The 20,091-nt window shown below is 34.7% G+C and overlaps 2 protein-coding genes across 2 annotated transcripts; one reads left to right on the forward strand and one right to left on the reverse strand.

Annotated features, from left to right (window-relative positions):
- Positions 1-330: 330 nt before the first annotated feature.
- LOC133703228 (outer envelope membrane protein 7) lies at positions 331-929 on the forward strand. The gene has a single exon (XM_062127686.1). The coding sequence runs from the start codon at positions 406-408 to the stop codon at positions 583-585; it is 180 nt and encodes a 59-aa protein (XP_061983670.1). The 5' UTR covers positions 331-405; the 3' UTR covers positions 586-929.
- Positions 930-1,911: 982 nt separating this feature from the next.
- Positions 1,912-12,473, reverse strand: LOC133703485 (cullin-4-like). The gene is made up of 17 exons (XM_062128041.1): positions 12,122-12,473; positions 11,160-11,275; positions 10,690-11,036; positions 9,992-10,172; positions 9,723-9,845; positions 9,343-9,630; positions 5,264-5,389; positions 5,025-5,126; positions 4,884-4,937; positions 3,942-4,048; positions 3,779-3,839; positions 3,569-3,700; positions 3,320-3,457; positions 3,126-3,206; positions 2,863-2,943; positions 2,668-2,748; positions 1,912-2,449 (listed from the first exon to the last, which is right to left on the reverse strand). The coding sequence occupies exons 1-17, from the start codon at positions 12,423-12,425 to the stop codon at positions 2,336-2,338; spliced, it is 2,436 nt and encodes an 811-aa protein (XP_061984025.1). The 5' UTR covers positions 12,426-12,473; the 3' UTR covers positions 1,912-2,335.
- Between the last annotated feature and the right edge of the window lie 7,618 nt (positions 12,474-20,091).

Here is a 20,091-nt window from a genome sequence, read left to right on the forward strand (position 1 = left end):
CGTTTTTTATCCTTTTTTATTTTATCCTTCAAACTTTAATTCTTTTTAAAATTAATTTTTTTATTTCTATTAGATTATCCTATCCATATGATTGTACTCATAGGTTTTGATAACTTCAATTAGTTTTGCACCATTAAAAATTGTTATTTTAAAAAAAATTATGATGTCATGGAATTTATTTTTTTATTTTTTAAAATATAATTACAATACTTCAATATTTGTTTTTTATATTAAAAAAAATTAATCAATCCACAGCAAAACACGTGCTATCTATATAGTAACGGCAAAACCCAAACAGGAGAACAGCAGGTAAAAAAATTATATATATATATATATATATATTCTCTCCTCGGCAAGAAATTGTGGAGAGAGAGAAGAAAAGTGGGCAAGGAGCAGAGAAAATCAATGGCTGCAGTGACAAGTGCATTGATAGCAATAGCAGGAGTGGTTCTGGGTTGGATAGCAATAGAGATTGCTTGCAAGCCATGCCTCGAGAAGGGCCGTGAAGCCATCGATCGATCTCTCAATCCTGATTATGACCCTGACGATGATGAGATTCGCGTCCCAATTAACCCACCAAACTGATCTCCAACAACAACCGAATCCACGGCCCGACCTTGATTCCTCCATCGCCTCGGTTTCTTCAGCAGCAAAACCAGCAATCAAGGCTGTCTGAGTCTTAATTTTAGAAGTCTTTTCTTGGATTGCCGTTATTTGAAAATATTTTTGTCTTTCTATTCGGCTTTTTCTACGGGACTGACTCTGTGATCCAGTATGGTATTGTGGTGTGCCTGAGTAATTTGAAGTTTTTTCTTTTGTGTTAAATTAATTTTATTAGTAATCGTAGATTGTTGTTTTTTTCAGTGATTTTAGATTGTTTGGATATTAATGTAAAAGATAAATTTTAATAAATAAATATTATTCTAATATATTTTTTTTTAAAAAAAAAAATTAAATATAATATCCGTGTTATTTGCTTTGCTGCACAGTTGTTGGAAAACTACCAGTAGAAGAAGCACGTTTGCTTCAAAGAAGATTTTAGATCAAATCTACAAGAGGGACTTGTTGAAGAAGATATAGTCGAGAAAATCATACCTTTACACTACCTCTGATACTTGGCGTTCGACTCGTGTAATCCAAGCACCATCTACTTAATTTATCACTCAACTTTAACACCTTGACACACTATACAAGGAAAACATCTCCGTAGATGACCATAAGAATTGGAATTTTTCCTCAATGAACAAACTAAATCATGATCAATCATGTAAATTCAAAGCAAACTCACAAAACCTAGAAGAGAATGGAAAGTGTTCATTCTGTATGGTGCTATGGCTTAGAAATTTAACGCTCGGAGGACATAAAATCGGCAGATACCCCCCCCGTCCATCCTTTTCTTTTTTTTTCAAAAATAACCTTAATTTAGGCACAAACACATGCTCACATTTTGAGGTGTCAAACGTAATTAATTTTCTGCATAAATAAAAATGCCGTTAATTTTGTTATATTGAATGACCACGAGTTTAAAATGTTCTTTTACTTATAAATAAATTAAAATAAAAAAATATATTTTTAAAAATTATTTTTAACATAACACATCAAAAATATTTTAAAAAATTCCTTTTAAACAAAAATAAATTAAAAAAAACACCTTCTTAAACACACTCTAAGTTAGATTGAGCTGAGCTTGTTCGAGAGCCTTTCTGAGGAATCCATGAGCACAGAAAATGTGCAAATTAATTAGATTGAATCGATCAGTAACAATTGTACAAGGTTTGGGACTATATTGATAATAGGATTTATACGGGTGAAGTTACCTATAAAATTTAAGATGAAAATAAAGGAACCAAAGCAGTAAAATCAGAACAAAGGGCAACATGAGAACTATGCCTTCAAATGCAACAACGGCCGTTGAATAAGAATAAAACTATGAGCTCGATTTGAACATCAATTGTAAAGTTCGAGGTGTCAGTAAACATGCATCATCCCCAGTCCTATTAAAGCTCCATCATTCTTATTATGGCTGGTGAAAATGCCAGTTTGCTTTTCTCACCTCTCCTGTCTCTCGCATAAGCCACTCCTGGGAGCGGAGCTTAATTTCCCCTTTTCTTTTGAATCAAATTCCCCCCTTTATCTCAGGCGACTCAGAGAACATGTAACAGCAGAGAAAGTAATGGACTGAGGCAGAATACGCTTTACAACTACAGTGTTGATTGCAGCAAAAATAAACAACTACATACTGTACATTAATCTGACCACGATGGAACACCTGCCTCTTGGATGGGACAGAAGTTTCCCGTGCCATTTACAAGGACACAATTGGTGTGGCAGTGTGTTAGGCCAAGTAATTGTATATCTGAGGGTTGTTCTTGTCTCGCTCCAGGTATTCCCTGTCGATAAGACTTTCTATCCTTTTCTTCAAATCAGCCGGCTTTATAGGAAACTTCAGCTGTTTGCAACATAAAATATTTGTTTCATCAATATCAATATCCAGCAAGAAAGTTTCAGAACTGGGTAAAGTTTGCCTCCCAATTTCATTCATCTACCAAAGTGACCAATCACAGTACATTTGGACGACATTTCATAAAGTAAAACAAAGAGATGATCAGGAACCCACAAAGTCTGGATTAATCCCTACTCACGAAAAATAAAATGAAGCAGATTTACCTGCTGGAATAGTTCAGTTATAAGAAGCGTGTGACTTAGCACTTTCCTTGTCTTCATTATCCGAACAATCGCAGCATCAACCTGTAACATATTAAGCAATATCACAAATATTACATCCAGCAATTTCACGTCTTTGTTGAATTTTCATTACAAGAAACTGATTTTATTAAAAATGGAACTTGAGTGAAGGTTAACCTGGTATTGACGATCCTGAAACACTCTCTCAGTGGTGCTTGTGTTCTCTTCTACAGTTTCCTTCATCTGGATTGCATTGACCTGCATCCCAAAACAAGTGTTACCTCAAAGATCCAAAATACAACTGGCAAAGAAAAATCATGGAAGTACCTTAATAATTATAAAAGCACTTTACTTCACAAGGTCAACTCTTCGCATTAGCCATGCTCATGCAAGTAGAAAAAAAAAGCTATTTTGACTGTAGATAGATATGAAACTGATACCTTTATTCGATAGAGTGGAGCTGTAAATCCTTCATTGAACACAAAGGAATCATCCTCCTCCACATCCCTCCCTTTGGGCAGCTGTAAACCATAAATTTTATAATAAGGAAAAAAGGGATGAGCAAAACCCAACATTAAACAATTTTATCAGCATTTGTAAGATCTCACACGCGATGCAGTTAATCATCGCCTACCTTTTGCAGAACCCGAACTTTTCCACATGCCAGAGACTGCAAAGTTCTTCTAAGCTCCTTGTCTTCTATGCCAGTAGAGTCTTTGATATCTTGAAAACTAAGCTTTTGGGCATCATTAAACAGCATCAGAACAACAGTCTGGAGTAGAAGGCATGAGATGGTAAACAATTAGAAGATGTCCACTTACACAGGCCGCATCCATAAGAGACAATGTAAAGGGCTATGCATTGAAAACTAAAAAAGACCAACCTGAAATAGAGAAACTGCCAGCTCCTTTTTACCTTTTGGAAACTCAGCTTTCAATACACAATGACCCAATGAGTTTTGCCACATTAAGCGCCTTCCACTATACTTGCTTAAGTAGAATTCTTTGAATATATCCTATATATAAGGCAATTGTTTATTCAATATTTTAGTGGCTGTAGATGTGGGAGAAACATCAGGTCTTTTGCAAAATACCTGATAAACATTCAGCTCATGAGGAAGCCTAACATCCATGGGTGGATATGTGGGCCAGTACCTGCAGTCCAGCCAACCAAATAAATTAAATTTCTGTAGGAATTAAGGAAACTAAATATACAAATTTTACATCAAATACAAACAAAAAGGATCCAAAACCAACCCAGTGGTTAAAACATGTACACTCATTTCAATCCCTGATGGAAGTTTTGTCCTGGCCTGAGATGATTGTCGGAAGGACTCATTTATCTCCTTTGATAGTTCAATATCCTGAAAAAGCACCACCAAGACAAAGAAAACGATAAAAATAAGCCATCTTCATCACAGGTAATCCATATGAAGTTACTAAATGAAAGAAAGAGGATATTAGGATTTAATAGATACAATGGCATATAGAACCTCAATTCTAAATCTAAGAAATTCAAAGCAATGGTTACTTCCCAAAAATAAAATTCAATAAACAAAAATCCATGTATGAAACCAGCATCAAGAATATGCATTTTTTTTCCTCAGGGAAACAATTTTATCATTGTATGCACGTTACTGAGTTCAAACTTTAATTTCTCCTAACATTTCAACTCCCTTCAAGAAATGACACAACCCTGTCACTCACGGAGTCCAATCAAGAACCATTTCAACAGACATGTTATATTATGTATATATAAACCACACATTCAGCAGTCAAGAAATGTGTTTACAGACATTGAGAACCACACATTCAGCAGTCAAGAAATGTGTTTACAGACATTGAGAATCAAAGTTTACATTTACTTTTTATCTTTATCATTATTTCTGTTTTAGGTGCACATGCATGCAATGTTGTAGGGATTGGGAGTTGGAGGCAAAAGTAGCACATGCACTCAAGTAATGTGGGAAAACTGAAAATGGGTGAGAGGGACATAAAGTTTCTCTGTGTTAATCTGAGCTTCATCCAATTAATATTGCCACCTCTGTTAGTGTATTTGGCATGAAAGCATTGCCGGGGGCATGAGAGCTTCACAAAATTTATGTTGTATAACAATAAATTACCATCCTCCAATTAGAAGTTAGTGAGAAAAGTAGAACAAAGACGAGTCGTTGATGAACTTGTATAAATAGTGCAGACCTTAAACATTCCTTCAAGCTTGTTTGTAAACTGGCTACCACATTCAGTTTTCAGCTGCAATGACAACACAAACATATTGATTTCATTGATAGAAGAAAAGGACTCAGAAAACATTTACTCGTAAAAGTTGTTGTGCTTAACCTTAGATATCATAGATTTCTCTGCATCAATAGAAGCGCTTTTTCCCAACAGCAGTCTTTTTGCAAGATCCTTCTTATAAAATGCTTCAAAGACATCCTTACCCTTCATAAAACAAAAGAAAAGGAAGATGCACGTATCTCAGCATCATTTTGTTTTGTACAACACCAAAAATATGATAATAAGGAAAAACCTGGTGAGCTAGAAGTGAAAATACTGACTTCTTTAACACATAAGATTACCTGAATAAACCTGAATAAAACCAAAACTTTATCAAGTGTACCCTCCAACTCTTCCTCGGAAGTACCCTTATTCCCAGCACGAAGCTTCTCGTCCAAAAACTTTGCAATCAGCTCAGCAGGACGGTTCTATCAAATGGAGAACAAAATTAGAAATTTACGAAGTTAAAAACAACACTATAGAATGAGTATTGACTGCCAACTAATAAAAACTCATAGAACAATGAAAAACAACAATTTATGGGATTTCATCATCTACAGTTGACAAACTATGAGATATCATGTGTGCACCAAAATCTTTCGCCAATAAACAGAGACGTACAAGATTAAATTGTTTTCCCACGACGAAATCAACTGTCACCAGAAACTAGTAAAAAAACAACATAGAAAGCACCCTCAAGAATGATATACATTTGTTTTGGCATGGGTGTGAGGTTGTGTTATTTCTGATGTCTTCCAAATGGAATCAACACATTGCATCATATATCTTTATATTTTAGTCCTATTGCAAACCATAAGAAATCACTAGTATTTTCTGACGTCAATTAATGATCATAAAAGCATAGGGAAAGCGTGCGACCTCCTGCGCCGAAAGAATACAAGTCACATGGAATATCATTACTGGGGTTTTTGCGAATATACAAACATCTAATAATATGAACAGGAACAAAGAAGAAGAAGAGCATTAAGAAAAAAAAAGGGAAAAGAACAGTAATCTTCAAGAGCCCAATGACTACCCCACTAATAATCTATTATTGCCTAAATACACATTTCTGTAAATTCCAACAGATACATCATGAAATTCTTTTCAAATTACAACCTAATACCGAGGAGGATTTTTTCAGTTGGTCATTGACTTAGCAGCTGCCTAGCCTTGTTACATGCTTGGGCCCAAATAGGTGTGAAAATAGCACTGTCCTTATCATGCTTAAAGATATTTTATCTCACAAAAGAAACTAAAAGCTGATTTAAGCAAAAAAAATATAAGTAAAAGAAAACGCTTGACGAATGTTTTTTTCCATGGCTATCTTGTGATTACTACACAGCAAAATGAATATTCTTCCAATGCGATATGCTTGGCTGATCATTAAACATGTAAATTGTAGAACTCAAAAAGCTCAATTTATTGAATACGTAATTTCCCACAATAAAGAAATCAGACAGCTTTGTCCTCCTCTCCACCTCCCCTTCTCCTCAAAGAAAAGAATGCCATAAATAGTAACATAGATTCATGGATGAGGATGAAAATAACAAGGACCAAGCACTTAACCCAAACAGTTTAGTGTTTCTTTATTTCTTTTTCTTTTTTTTCTGCACAGTATTTAGGTATATATCCAAATTCAATGATGAATTATGTACACATATCCTCTAGCATCGATATGGGAGCTATGCATCAGGGAGGCTTTCCCAAGGGATTAAAAAACATACAGGAAAAACTTATAGGAAACTGTCTCTTTCATTCCTAATTAGAAATTCTGGAAGGACATTAAAGAGCGAGAGATCATGAAGAACAAGTATAGGAAAAACAATCGGAAGAAATACACAACAGACAAGAACATTTTATTTTATTAGTTAAAGAAAGAAAGGTAAACACACATGTAAGAAGATTGATGACCCATTTGGCTTACTACTTAAAAAACCACATAACAATTTGATGAAATTGTAAGTGACTTGGGCAACTGGCCAACTGTAACTTGTTGTGAACTAATAAATTATACATAACATCTTCAATGGAATTTCTGACACTGATAAAAATTTGCTTCATGCAAGACCCAATTTTGTCTCTAACCCCTAGCCTTTTTATAACCCGATCACTTTATTTTGAGAGCCCCTTAGTCAAAATCAAAACCTGGAAATTCTATATTTTCCCATAACCTAGCCCCAGTGCTGTTAAAGGTGCACCTTAGGTGCTAAGCACAAAACTAAAACACTTTTCAAACACTAGGGGAGGCACCATAAACAAGGAACAAGGGTCTGCTAAAAAAGCTCCAGGAAAAAAAAATAAAAAATAAAACAATAACATTTGCTAGATGAAGATATCATCTATTTCTTTTTCATATCAAGTTTTATAAGGTTATGTGAATGATATTTAGAAGTTTAGGTGATATTAGTTATGATCTACAGTGGTTTCTACCAAGAAAAAAAAGACTTTTCAGCCACATTCTTACGGCCACACAAGTTTTACCGGGGATATTTTGTAAGCAGAGGAAAGATTCGATTTATGATTCCCCCACCCCAAAAACAAAAAAAATTAACGAGAGAGAGGAGAAAAACCATCATATATTAGGTATTATAGACATGTGCCTTGCTTTGCTCAAGTGTACAACTAGGCTCCAAGAGCCCTTAGCACTTACCTGACACAGTGCTATTTATGACATAGCTTAACCAATAAATAAGCAGTTGTAACACCTGTTCAGTATTGATGTGTAGGGATGTGCAGCTGCAGCTACTGAGCTACAGTTTGAAATGAAAGTAGCACTAGTAGAAGCAATGTTAGGTAACTAGCTACTGCAGTTTTAAAAAATTATATTTTTACTTGATAGACTTGACTACAAGTTCCTTAGTTTTTGGTTGAACAAAGGTACCTTACTTTGATCCAAAAACAAAGCAATTCCTTTATAAGAGGTTAATGTTTCTTTTTTTTTTCAAGACAGATCACCTTAACCAGTGCCCATTTCATACTGGAGAAGCCAATGTATGAACAAGGATTAATTTTACATCCCCACTAGCTACTCCAGGTTGGAGGGTGGGTCATGGCATGGAAGTTATATGCACCTTTCCATACTTTGAATCAGGTGTGCTTCACATAATTTCCTCTGCAATATTGGGCTTTGATGTTATTTATCATGCACTTCTAGGACCCAAGACTCCTGAAGAATCTTTTCTATTTTTTTGTTATGTATGGTAAGATAGAAATAAAATGACAACAATTTTAGGTGTTCGCATAATCTTGCTAGGTATAGGTGCTTTTCTTCTATTATTCAAAGCTCTATACTTTTAAGAAACAAAAGTGGCTAAAAGAAGCTGAGAGCAATAGCAACCAAACTACTTTTTCTCTCTCCATCAAATTACCCGGAGAATCCCACACTACGATTTTCTCAGGAAAGATATTGCATGATAAATTGTACCACAGGACATTTTCTTAATGTGTTACTTTTGGTAGAAAACTAGTATATGATCCCAATATCAATTTTGATTGAACAGTAGTCTGATTCTATCAATAAAAGATGTGCCATTTTGTTGAATAACACTGCAAATGCAAATCACTGCATTAAATTTAAAGCTAAATTAATCTAACTTTCACCTCTCTAATATTGTCCATTTATATTGCAAATTCTACCATTAACCACTTCGGATATGTCAGCATGAATGCTGCAAATTTAACAATTAAAATACTTCAGACATGTCTGAAGCCCAGAAAAGTTTTACCTTAGCCTCACCAGATCTGCAAACTAAGGGTCATTTGGTGAAATTTCTTTAAAAATTACGTTGAAGCCTGCCTTTATGGCATTTAAAGTGTTTTAAGAAAACATGTTAGAACATTCATAGAAAAGTTCAATAGCTCTTTTTTCCTCTCTTACCAGCATTAACTTTTTAGGTACCACTAATTACTTTTTAACAAAAAAAAAAAAAAAGATCAATGCATAATCAGTAGACATAAGTATGGAGGAAAAGGTTGAAAATACCTATCATTTGCTGGAAAATTTCATTCATATTTTTATCTCCACTTTAGTATTTCTAAAAGGTAAGTGTCGCTGTTCATTTGATTGTTGTTAATTTCCTAACTCCTCATTTACCTTTTATTTTACTTGTCTTTCCATTTTCTTTCAACATGACAATGGTGAAAACTTGTAAAGATTTGAACTCAACATTTTGTGGGGTTTGATTATCAGAATTTACTGTAAATTGTATGTGAAAAGATATCATTTTTTTCTCTTATTCTTTTAGAAAATTTTCAAGAACATTTATAGTTATTGCAAACATTTTGCAGTAATCTCATGCAGCACACATGTGATAAGCTTGTCGAATACGATAAAATTTTGCAACCAATTAAGATCGGACCAACAGAGCAATAGACTAACCTGGCGAAGATTAATTAGATGCTCAAATGCATCCTTTATGGTGATGCAGAATCCTTCATTCTTGGAGAAGCTTTCTTCCCATATTGAGTCAAGAGAAGCCTTAAATTCTAACAGGGAGGAAACCATATCTTTGTCCTTCTCTTCATCCATGACAATGCCCTGACCGGTTCTTCTGATGTACATGCTAAGGGCCTGCCTTAATGACTCAAGGGCATTGACCCTTAAAAACAATGAGTACATTGTCTGAAGGTCCTTAATCCGATGTCCATCCATCAGCATCATGAACCCCTGGACAGAAGAGAGAAACAAATGATTATTCAAGCAATGAAAATAGATTGCACTTTTGAAGGAAGCTATGTATAACTAAAGGGCATTTGCACCTTATCAAGAATCGCAGATATATGGCGTTCAAGTAGCTGCGTTTCTGCAGTTGCTATTAGTGGCTTTTTAGTGCTTGCATCAATGTAAATATTACATCGATCTTGTTCTTCATTCAATCTTGACTGCAGGAATATGCAACCCACCAAATGTTCCAGGGGTAAACAAATATTAAGTAAAAGAACTAAAATAAAAGCTGCAGATAAAAGCAAAAGTGATTTTCATATTCCACTTTAATCCCAGATAATATCAGAGGAAAAACAAAAGGCACCTCCACATGCTTCAAGTAATCTGGAACATCCGATTGCTGCATGTATTTCATGCCTTCAGCAGCATAGAATTCAGATGTGCACTCAAGGAAAGGTCTTTCAAAACTTTCTGCATAAATTCCTAGTGAAGTGAACATCTTCAAGAGATGGTCAAGGAGAGATCTATCAGCTGATTCACCTAATCTGCAATCACAGAAAAAGGATCTCTATGAAGTGTCCAAGAAGTAAACTATAATACTTCAAAATACTCCAATAATCTAATGTCACAAAGTTCTCAATTGCAAGATTTGTGACCACTCCATAAATTGATCTCCTATATCCTAGAAACAAGTTTCCTTTTTCCAATCTGTGGGAAAGGGAGTGGAATGATTTACTTCCAAGGTTTGCAGATATTTAGTTTTCATTTATTGGCAATTCACTCTTTGTCACTACATGTTTAATAATCAAACTGGAGAATGAAAGCATGTCTTCATGTTACAACTTGCAAGTAGTCTGTGTTCCAGTCAAGTATTGATACCAGTTCATCAAACTCAACTCTTATTAGCACCTATGTTATTAGTAGAAATAGTTTTGAAAGAAATTTAAAGAACAAATACACATACAGGACACAGAAGTTGCCAGGATAGATGTGAAACCCATTGACAGAAAACCAGAAATCTGAAACATATGCTAGACTAAATATTTTAGTTTACAGAAGTACCTTTCCCTCTCAATCATTCGCAAGATGCCAGTGACAGTTTTGTGCTCAACTTCAGGAGACAAAGAAAGATGTTTGCGGAAAAGCTGCAAGCCCATGTCCCACAATGAACGCACATTTGGGGTTTGTTTCACATATGTTCTGTCCAGATACAAGGCTATGCCACGGATCATCAACATCTGGTCACAGAGATCCTTCCAGCACGTTGCAACAAGTTTTAAGAAAACCTCCAAATCTGGGCTTTGACCAACTAAGGATTGTAAAGCTGCAGATATATGTGCTTCACACTCCTTTTCAATTCGTAGATAAAGATTGCCCCCCATCTTATGCAGGCACAGATCATTGACAGCCTAATGACAACGCCATGGTTCATCCCAAAATCAACCAAAAACACATCAGAGTAGAAAAATCTCTAAGTTGAGTTGAAACAAGGATAGGATGAAACAATGAGAAATAAATTGTAGCAGTCATACCTGATAAAGCTTCTCTAAGTCACAAAGAGCTGGTTGTTTCAAGAATATAGCCTTAATAGCTGACTGCAGCTTTGCCCATGTATCCTCCTCAAAATTTGTGGGCAGAGTTGGTTTAGCTTCAGTAAACACAATAATCAGTTAAAGGTGAAACATATCTGGCTAAATTTTTACAAGGAACTGTAATTTCATAATCTAGATTTCATTGCTACTACTAAATTCAATGGATTCAATTCATTCATAATCATAACAAGATTGGAAGCAGAAGAAAATAGCTCATTAATGAAGAATGAAACACCAATTCATCAACTAGAATCTACAGTATTAATGTTTACAAATCATTCCCTAAGAATTCATTCATTCCACGGTGTACCAAAGCACTTGCCCCATCGTCATGCACGATAATGAGGTGCTACAATTGACCTTGAAGAGTTTGGGCTCAAGAAGAAGTGTTAACAGGAAGTGCTAAGTTAATGAGAAATAGAAGAGATGTTAGAAAGACATATAATCGAACGAAAAACAATCATAGCTATTTCCAAGCTTTTGGATAGTATATATAGAAACTAACATTGAAGAACATAGAATTATTATGAAGAATTCATGTAAACAAGGTGTAAACACTTAGCAGCAAATTGAATAGATAACAAATTCTGAAAAACGAAAGCCCAAAAGAAGCTACGAGGTCTAACAGAACTGCAATCAATTTCCCAGATCAAAAATTGAAAGTTATCATATGTTTTTCTCATAAAATTTGTATTTATCATAATCAACACACTAAAATCAATAGCTCAGTTCACTCCTAAGATGAAATCACACCAACATGTTAAGCTAAGTAGCAACGAGATCCCAATATCCAAAAAAAAAAATCTACACTGCACAACCCATCACGTTAATCACACCAAAAACCCACATTAATTTTGTAATATATAAGCAAAACCCATGATTGAGCAGTTGGTAGTAGTTACCCTTGACGAGTTTGATGACGAGCTTCTTGGCGGGCTGTGGAAGAGTAGCTTTTTTGCGAGACAAATTAGCGGCGGCGGGAGGAGGGCGGTAGTCGACGAGCTTGGGATCGTCGTCGAGAGACATGGAGGAAGGATCGAAGACGACGTCATCGGAGTGATGGAGGCCGTTTTTGTTGTAGTCGAGAGGTGAGCAGGCGGAGGCGGCCTGACACTTGGCCTTCTTCATTGGAGGGTAAGTATTAGAGGTGGAAGTACCGGCGGTGCTAGTGGTGGCTGTGGCTGAGCGTTTGGTGGGGAGAGACATTAACAAAATAAAGTGATCTGTGTGTGTTATTAAGAGGGCATCGTATTAAAATGAAGATTTGAGAAAGAAAATAGAGTTTTGATAAAGACATCCTCTAGGTAACTCATTTTTATTTTACCCTTGGTGCTAGTGCGTGTATTGTTTTTTACTATAGCTCTTCTGTTTTCCTACTTATTTGCTGCTTCTAATGAGTAAATTTTTTATTTTACATTTTGTTTTTTTTAACTATTCTTGCCTAAAATGTCGTCACAATATTAAAATTTAAATTAAAAAAACACCCCCAAGACTTCACTTCTAATGTAATAATTATTTTATCATTTTTTTTATTATTTTATTAAGTTAAATAAATTAACTGAATTATATTTTTTTAGCAAGATAAAAAGATTTAATTACTCTTAGAAGAAAAAAAAAATTACATGAAGGCGCTATGCAGCCCTTTGAATTTCTTGATCACGGTGAAATGATTGAGTTGCCTTTAATACTAAAATTTCGTGGTGTTTAAGAGATTTTTTTATATTTTTTTTTAAATTAGGTTCACTTAGAGCTGTTTAATAATTTATTAGAAAAATATTATTAAAAAAAGATGTTTGACACATGTGTTACACACGGGTGGTCACTAGTAACCAAATATTGCATTTAGTGGTAGCAGCTAAGTCCTCTTTACGACCTCTCCACTCCTAAATGGTGCGGGTGGTCAACCAAATTTTAGTTTGGTGTCAACAATCTTTTTTTCTTTTTTCTTTTTTCTATCTCTTCCTTGATTTTCATACCTAACTCTCCAAATTCTCATAGCAATCCTTCAATTTATTTTTTCTTTAAATTTTATCTATATTTTTTTAATTACTATTTGTTTTATATGAAATAATTTATAAAATTAGAATTTTTTCAATTTCATCCTCCTTTAATTTTTTCACGTGTCAGATTTGGTCCTCATTCTTTTATTATTATTTGTTTTATTTGAGATAATTTTTAAAATTGAATTTTTTTTACTATTTCATCCTCCTTCAGTTTTTTTCTTATCAGATTTAATTATTATTTTTTAATTGTTATTTATTTACTTTGGAAAAAATTTAAATTAATATTTTTTCTGGTTTCTTCCTTCAACAATAAATTAATTGGAAATTAAGCTTTATGATTAGTCTAGGTCTAGGATTCCACAAGTTGAGAGTTTTTATATTAACATAGGTTTAGGAGATTCACTTACGTTTACTTGGTTTTGTTATCCTTTTTTTAAAGTTCAAGTTTTCCCAATTTCTTCCTTTAACATTTATTTAATTGGAGATTAGGTTCTGTTATTTTTTATTTACTTTTTATTGAATTTTTTCACTAATTTTAAAAATAATCCAAGTTATGTTGCCCTTCAATATTGGGTGATGCAAACCTTTTGAACACACGGTCAAATAACCCACACGCAAATACACCAATTCTCGGAAAGCCAAGTAAATCAGGTTTGATAGGACTGTAACACAAAGATAACTTGTATCTAGGCACCAGCACTATTGGAAATGGAAACCCCCACCCAACGAATATTGATTCGCGAACAAGAAGTATAAGGATGACGCCATGAAGTCAGTTGTTCTTCGATAAGTTGTTTTTCAGCTCTTTAGAGAACCAAGGAAGAGAGATTATCCCACCAACACATAATAAGTGCAGCAAAAGAAGTTTATTGATATGAAAATTATGTGACCCTTACATGTTTAGTTATGCCTTTATTTATATTGACTTTAGACTGAAACAAACTCTAATGAACCCTTTATGTGGACTTATATGAGGCCTACTTACAATTAAACCCAAAATAATATAAATAAAACTCTAAACTAAGAAGAAAATAATAATAACAATAATAAATCTAAATTTAATATCCTAAATATGATAGGATCAGATTTGCTGCCTTATAGAAGTCCCATATAAGCTACGAAAAATCTTATTTGGAAAATTTGTGTTGTCGCCCCCTTTAGATCCTTGATTAGCTTGGATTTCCTTGTTTAACTTGGACAAACAAGAAAACAAATTTTCCTTTTTGTTGCTGATTTAATTACTTTCCTTCTTAGACTAGGAAAAGCATTACATAATCCTTCACTCTTTAGGAATTAGATCTGCCAAAACTTGATTGTTTAAGAGAATAAATGGTTGACTTTCTATCCTTTTATCAGTAGGAAAAACAAGCCTAACAAGGCTGGTATGGGGGCGAACACATCAGCCCCTTGTTCCACACGAATTGGGCTTTTCTTGGACCTAAATTAGATGAATTAGAGGTTGTCCTTCATGCTCCTTAGATGTCTCAAGCTCCTTTATGTCTATCTTGCTCCATATGTTCTATACAAGCTCATTTAATGCTTCTTTAAGTTTCTTTGCCCTAGCTCTTGTAATTGGCACCTTCAATGGGTCGTTAGCATGATTATGCTTGGTGTTAGGTTGATCCTCATCATCCCCTCTCTCTTTAAAAGGATTCGACCTCGAATCATCACCTACATCAAACAAAGTAAGATCAGAAACATTAAAGGTAGTACTAACACCATACTCACCTGGCAAATCAACTTTATAAGTATTGTCATTGATCCTCTCAATGATCTGAAATGGCTCATCTCCTCGTAGTTCTAGCTTTGATTTTCTATGGGCCGGAAATCTCTTCTTGCACATATACACCCAAACCCAATCGCAAGGCTGAAAGACAAAATGTTTGCGCCCCTTTTGGCTTTGGTCGTATACACACGATTCCTCTTTTTAATCTGTTGTCACACACTCTTATGGAGTGTCTTCACCACCTGTGTTTTATGATTACCATTCCAACTAACTCTTTCATTAATAGACAAATGAATCAAATTCATGGGAGTTAAAAGGTTAAATCCATATACAATTTCAAATGGTGATAATTCAATAGTAGAATGCACACTACAATTATATGTAAACTCTATAAATGGTAAATAATCTTCCCAATTCTTTAAGTTCTTTTGAATGACAACTTGTGTTAAGGTTCTATTAACTACTTCGGTTTGTCCATTTGTTTAGGGGTGACAAGTAGTTGAAAACAACAGTTTAGTACTTAATTTACCGCATAACACCTTCCAAAAATAGCTAAGAAACTTAACATTTCTATCAGAAACAATGCTCTTAGGGACCCTATGAAGCCTTACTATCTCTTTAAATAACAAATCAGCAATGTTAGTTGCATCATCGGTTTTATGACATGGAATAAAATATGTCATATTTGAAAACCTATAAACAAATACAAAAATTGAATCCCTACCCTATTTTGACCTAGGTAAACCTAAGACGAAGTCCGTCGAAATGTCTACTTATGGTTCCTTAGGTACAAGCAAAGGGATGTACAAGCAAAGGGATATACAAGCTATGTGGTTGAGTCCTAGACTTTGCTTTCCTATAAGTTATGCATTTATCATATATGCGTTGCACATTTTTTTTTCATTTTAAGCTAATAAAAATGCTTATGCAACACATCAAAAGTCTTAACAACACCAAAATGCCCCATCAACCTACCCTCGTGTGCTTCACGTACAAGCAATTCACACATAGAACTTAATAGAACACATAGACAACTCTCTTTAAACAAAAATCCATCAAGTCTATAGAACTTCCTAAAAGCTGAAGTTTTGCAAGCATTGTAAACATTAGCAAAAAATCACTATCATCCTTGTATAATTCTTTTATGTGTTTAAATCCTAGAAATCTAGCATCCAAAGTAGATAAAAGAACATACTTGCACGAAAGTGCATCAGCCACAATGTTTTCTTTTCCTTACTTCTACTTGATCACATACATAAATGTTTCAATAAATTCAACCCATTTGGCATGTCTTCTACTCAACTTACCTTGCCCTTTTAAGTGCTTCAATGATTCATGATCTGAATGTATCACAAACTCCTTGGCCACAGGTAATGTTGCCACGTCTCTAAAGTTCTTACTAAGACATAGAGCTCCTTGTTATATATAGGGTAATTTAAGGCTACCCTATTTTTCATTGAAATATGTAATAAGCCTTATATCTTGCGTTAACACAGCTCTTATACCTATACCTCAAGCATCACATTCAACTTCAAAAGCTCTTGTAAAGTCTGGCAAAGCTAAAACAGGCGTCGAACAAAGTTTATCTTTCAACAAATTAAAATGCCTTATCCTGTTCATCATTCCATTTAAATCCAACAGACTTTTTCATAATTTCAGTTAAAGGTGGAGCAATAATACTAAAATCCTTCACAAACCTTCTATAAAAACTAGCAAGTCCATGAAAACTCCTTACCTCACTTACCAATTTTGATGCAGGCCAATCTTGGATGGCCTTAACTTTCTCCTCATCCATCTCGATACCCGTGCAATTACGACATAGCCAAGAAACACAATTTTTTCTATGCAAAAGGTTCACTTTTTAAAATTAGCATACAATTACTCACTACGCAATACACTAAGTATATTACGCCAATGATCAAGAAGCTCATTTAAGTTATTGTTATAGATCAAAATGTCATCAAAATATACAATAACAAACTTACCTATAAACACACGCAATACATGATTCATTAAATGCATAAATGTACTAGGCATATTTGTAAGTCCAAACGACATGACTAACCATTCATACAAACTATGCTTGGTCTTAAATGCAATTTTTCACTCATCACCTTTTTTTCATCCTAATTTAATAGTACCCACTCTTCAAGTCAATTTTAGAGATGTAACTCATCTAGCATGTCATCAAGCCTAGGAATAAGATGTCAATACTTTACTGTTATGTTGTTGACGACACGATAGTCAGCACACATCCTCCATGTTCCATCCTTTTTAGGCACAAGCAATACTAGCATAACATAAGGGCTCATACTTTCACGAATGTACCCCTTCATCATCAACTCATCTACTTGCCTTTGAAGCTCCTTCATCTCTTCGGGGTTGCTTATTTAGGCTAAATGGTCAGGAATTGAAGCTTCGGGTATAAGGTCAATCTGATGTTCAATTCCCCTTAATGGTGATGATTCACTAAGGATGTCTTCAGGAATATATCATCAAACTTCTGCAACAAAGAAACAACCACAATAGGAATAATATAAAGATCGTTAGTGTTAAAATAAGCCTAATTAAAATTTTTCATTCAACATTAAGTTGTTTGGTAATTGAGCTTTATGATTTTATTCAATTTGTTTTCGACAGAATTACCCTAGTGTCACAACCAAATCGCATATTTGACGTGCTAACCTAGATGGGCTTGGGTCATTTTTTTGGCCTTTTTTTGTTGTCATTTTTTTTAGTTTATTTACCATCATTGTATTTTTTTATTCATTTTATTAAATAAATCAATCTTATTAAAATCAATCAAGTCAAACCCGAATCTCGATTTTTTTTTGCATTTTTAGAAATATTTAAATTGTCTTAGCATTTTTTAATGTTGAAAAAAAAAATGCAAGCCACCTATCTATTTTTTTTTTTTTTTTATCAAATGTAAGAACTTGTATAGATCAAAAGTGAAACAAAGTTGGAAACCAGCAAGTTAGAATATACAGACATGTACATACAAGCGAACAAAGGGAACATGCTCCTTTGAATAAGCGCTAAAAAGGAAACAAGCTCCTTGAACAAAGATAACAAAACCAGCAAGCTAAACAAAATCAGCATAAAAGGTGCCAAAAAGCCATTAATTTAAAAACCAACAATGCATTCAGCAGCAAACCAATCGGATAGTCCACAACTAAAGCTATAAACAACATCAACCTAAAGCTAAAAAGGGAAGCCCACTCCAGCAAACTCCAGCAGCTATGGCCAGGCTTAAGGGCCCCTCAAATAGCAGATTCACAATCTGCAGTAAACCTGCAGAAATGGACAAACCAACATAAAAAAACTCCAACATACCAACACTGCAATAAACAACAACCATTCTTCAACAAACCAGCACAACAACCAAAGGCAACACAGTGCAGTAAGCCAAAGAACACCAGCAAGCCAACATTCCACAACAAACCAACAGAACAAGGCAGTAGCAAACAAGCATGGAGTCTTTTAACTCCAGCATACCAAGCATGACAGTCAGAACAACCTAAGAGTCCAGCAACCAACTTTCAAGAAGCATAGCAAACTAAACTGCAAAGAGCAGCAGCACAAAGCTCGAGAGACCAAGGCACCACAGGACAAGCTCCATTGAGCACCCCTTCACTGAAAAGCAATCAGCCACGAGGAAAAATTCTACTTACAACACAACAGATAACCAGCAGCAGGAACATAGCAGCCTAGCCAACAACTCTGGATGTATGAACTCAAATTGTGTAGGCTTCCTTAAGTAGTTGAGCCACATAGCAGAAGGTACCCAACAAAGTAGAAGCCAACTTGCAGAATTGACCAACCTAGTAGAGACTTACCAAGCCGACCTTAAAACGCAAGATAGCTGTCAAGCACATTGCAAGATGAAGAAACCATAACATCCTAACATGAAGAAAACCACAAAGCATATAGCTCTAGAATACAACCAACACAGACAACAAACACAAGTTAATCATAACTCAGACAATTAACTTGCGAGACAAATAGTAACCACAACAGGCAGCAACACTAAACCTGACACCACAACAAGCAGCAACATTAAGCAACCAAACAACATGAGGTAAAAAACCTTATGTTAATTTAGAGGGTATGAAGCCCCCCGTCAAACCAAGACCATTCCAATAATAAGATGAAGTAGCAAACAGATGAATATAAGTAGCTGTAATCTGCACATCCAACAAAAGGGGAAAATGCAGAGGGGGAAAGACCCCTAAGTAATAGGGACCAAGGTTGTTAAAAATGCATTTTTAACAAGACACAAAATGTAAAATAAACTCGGATCGTAAAATCGTAAGGAATTTTTTTTTTCATGCAAAGTTTAAACACCTTAAAATACACGATTCAAATAAAAATTCATACATAGTTCAAGTATCTTAAAATACATGGTCCAAATAAAAATTCATACATAATTTAAGTAACTTTTCATTAACTAACAATTAACAAACTTAAAACAAACAATCTGTTGGTGTGTCATGTAGACTAAAATTAGCTACATTGCCTTCATCTTCCTCACTATTTCTTAAACATTCATCAATATTATTATCATCAATTTTTGTTAAAAAAAAGTACCATAATACATGTGTTATACATAACAATTCTTATAATCCAGAAGCATGCATAAAGAACTCGCAAAGCTAAAGCAATAAGATGATAAGATTATATAATAGATAGGAATGTGGCAACAGAAGCATGCATCTATACTACTTTTTTGGGGACATGAAGTGGAGATCACAACAGCATAGCAACATTAAAAAATCTTACACTAATAGATATGAATATGATAAGGGCATTTTGATTTTAAAAGTTAGTGTAAACACACAAAAAAGAGTAAATTAAAGCCGGAAATGACTCCACCATCGCTGCCGATTTCTGAATCAGCAACGACACAGTTTTTGGCTATCGATTTCTGAATCAGCAGCGGCCCAGTTTTGCTGCCCATTTCTGAATTGATAGTGGCCCAGTTTTTGGCTGCCGATTTCTAAATTGATAGCGACATTGTAAAACCTAACAAAACTTTATGTTGAACTAGTCTATCCCAGGGGAGAATTGGAATAGAAACCAGCTCAAGATAACCCAAAAGGGGAGTAAGGATAGCCTTGGTCCAGTGCCCAAACACCCCAGC

The sequence above is a fragment of the Populus nigra genome, chromosome 9 (genome assembly GCF_951802175.1).
Source record: "Populus nigra chromosome 9, ddPopNigr1.1, whole genome shotgun sequence".
Classification (NCBI taxonomy): Eukaryota; Viridiplantae; Streptophyta; class Magnoliopsida; order Malpighiales; family Salicaceae; genus Populus; species Populus nigra.

Bases quoted from the DNA above. Each gene is read 5' to 3' on its own strand.
- LOC133703228 (XM_062127686.1), top strand. From the start codon at position 406: ATGGCTGCAGTGACAAGTGCATTGATAGCAATAGCAGGAGTGGTTCTG.
- LOC133703485 (XM_062128041.1), bottom strand. From the start codon at position 12,425: ATGTCTCTCCCCACCAAACGCTCAGCCACAGCCACCACTAGCACCGCC. The intron at 5,390-9,342 runs GTTAGTCTATTG...TCCATTTGATAG, and splicing joins ATCTAATTAATCTTCGCCAG to AACCGTCCTGCTGAGCTGAT. The intron at 3,458-3,568 runs GTTGGTCTTTTT...CTTCTACTCCAG, and splicing joins TGGCAGTTTCTCTATTTCAG to ACTGTTGTTCTGATGCTGTT.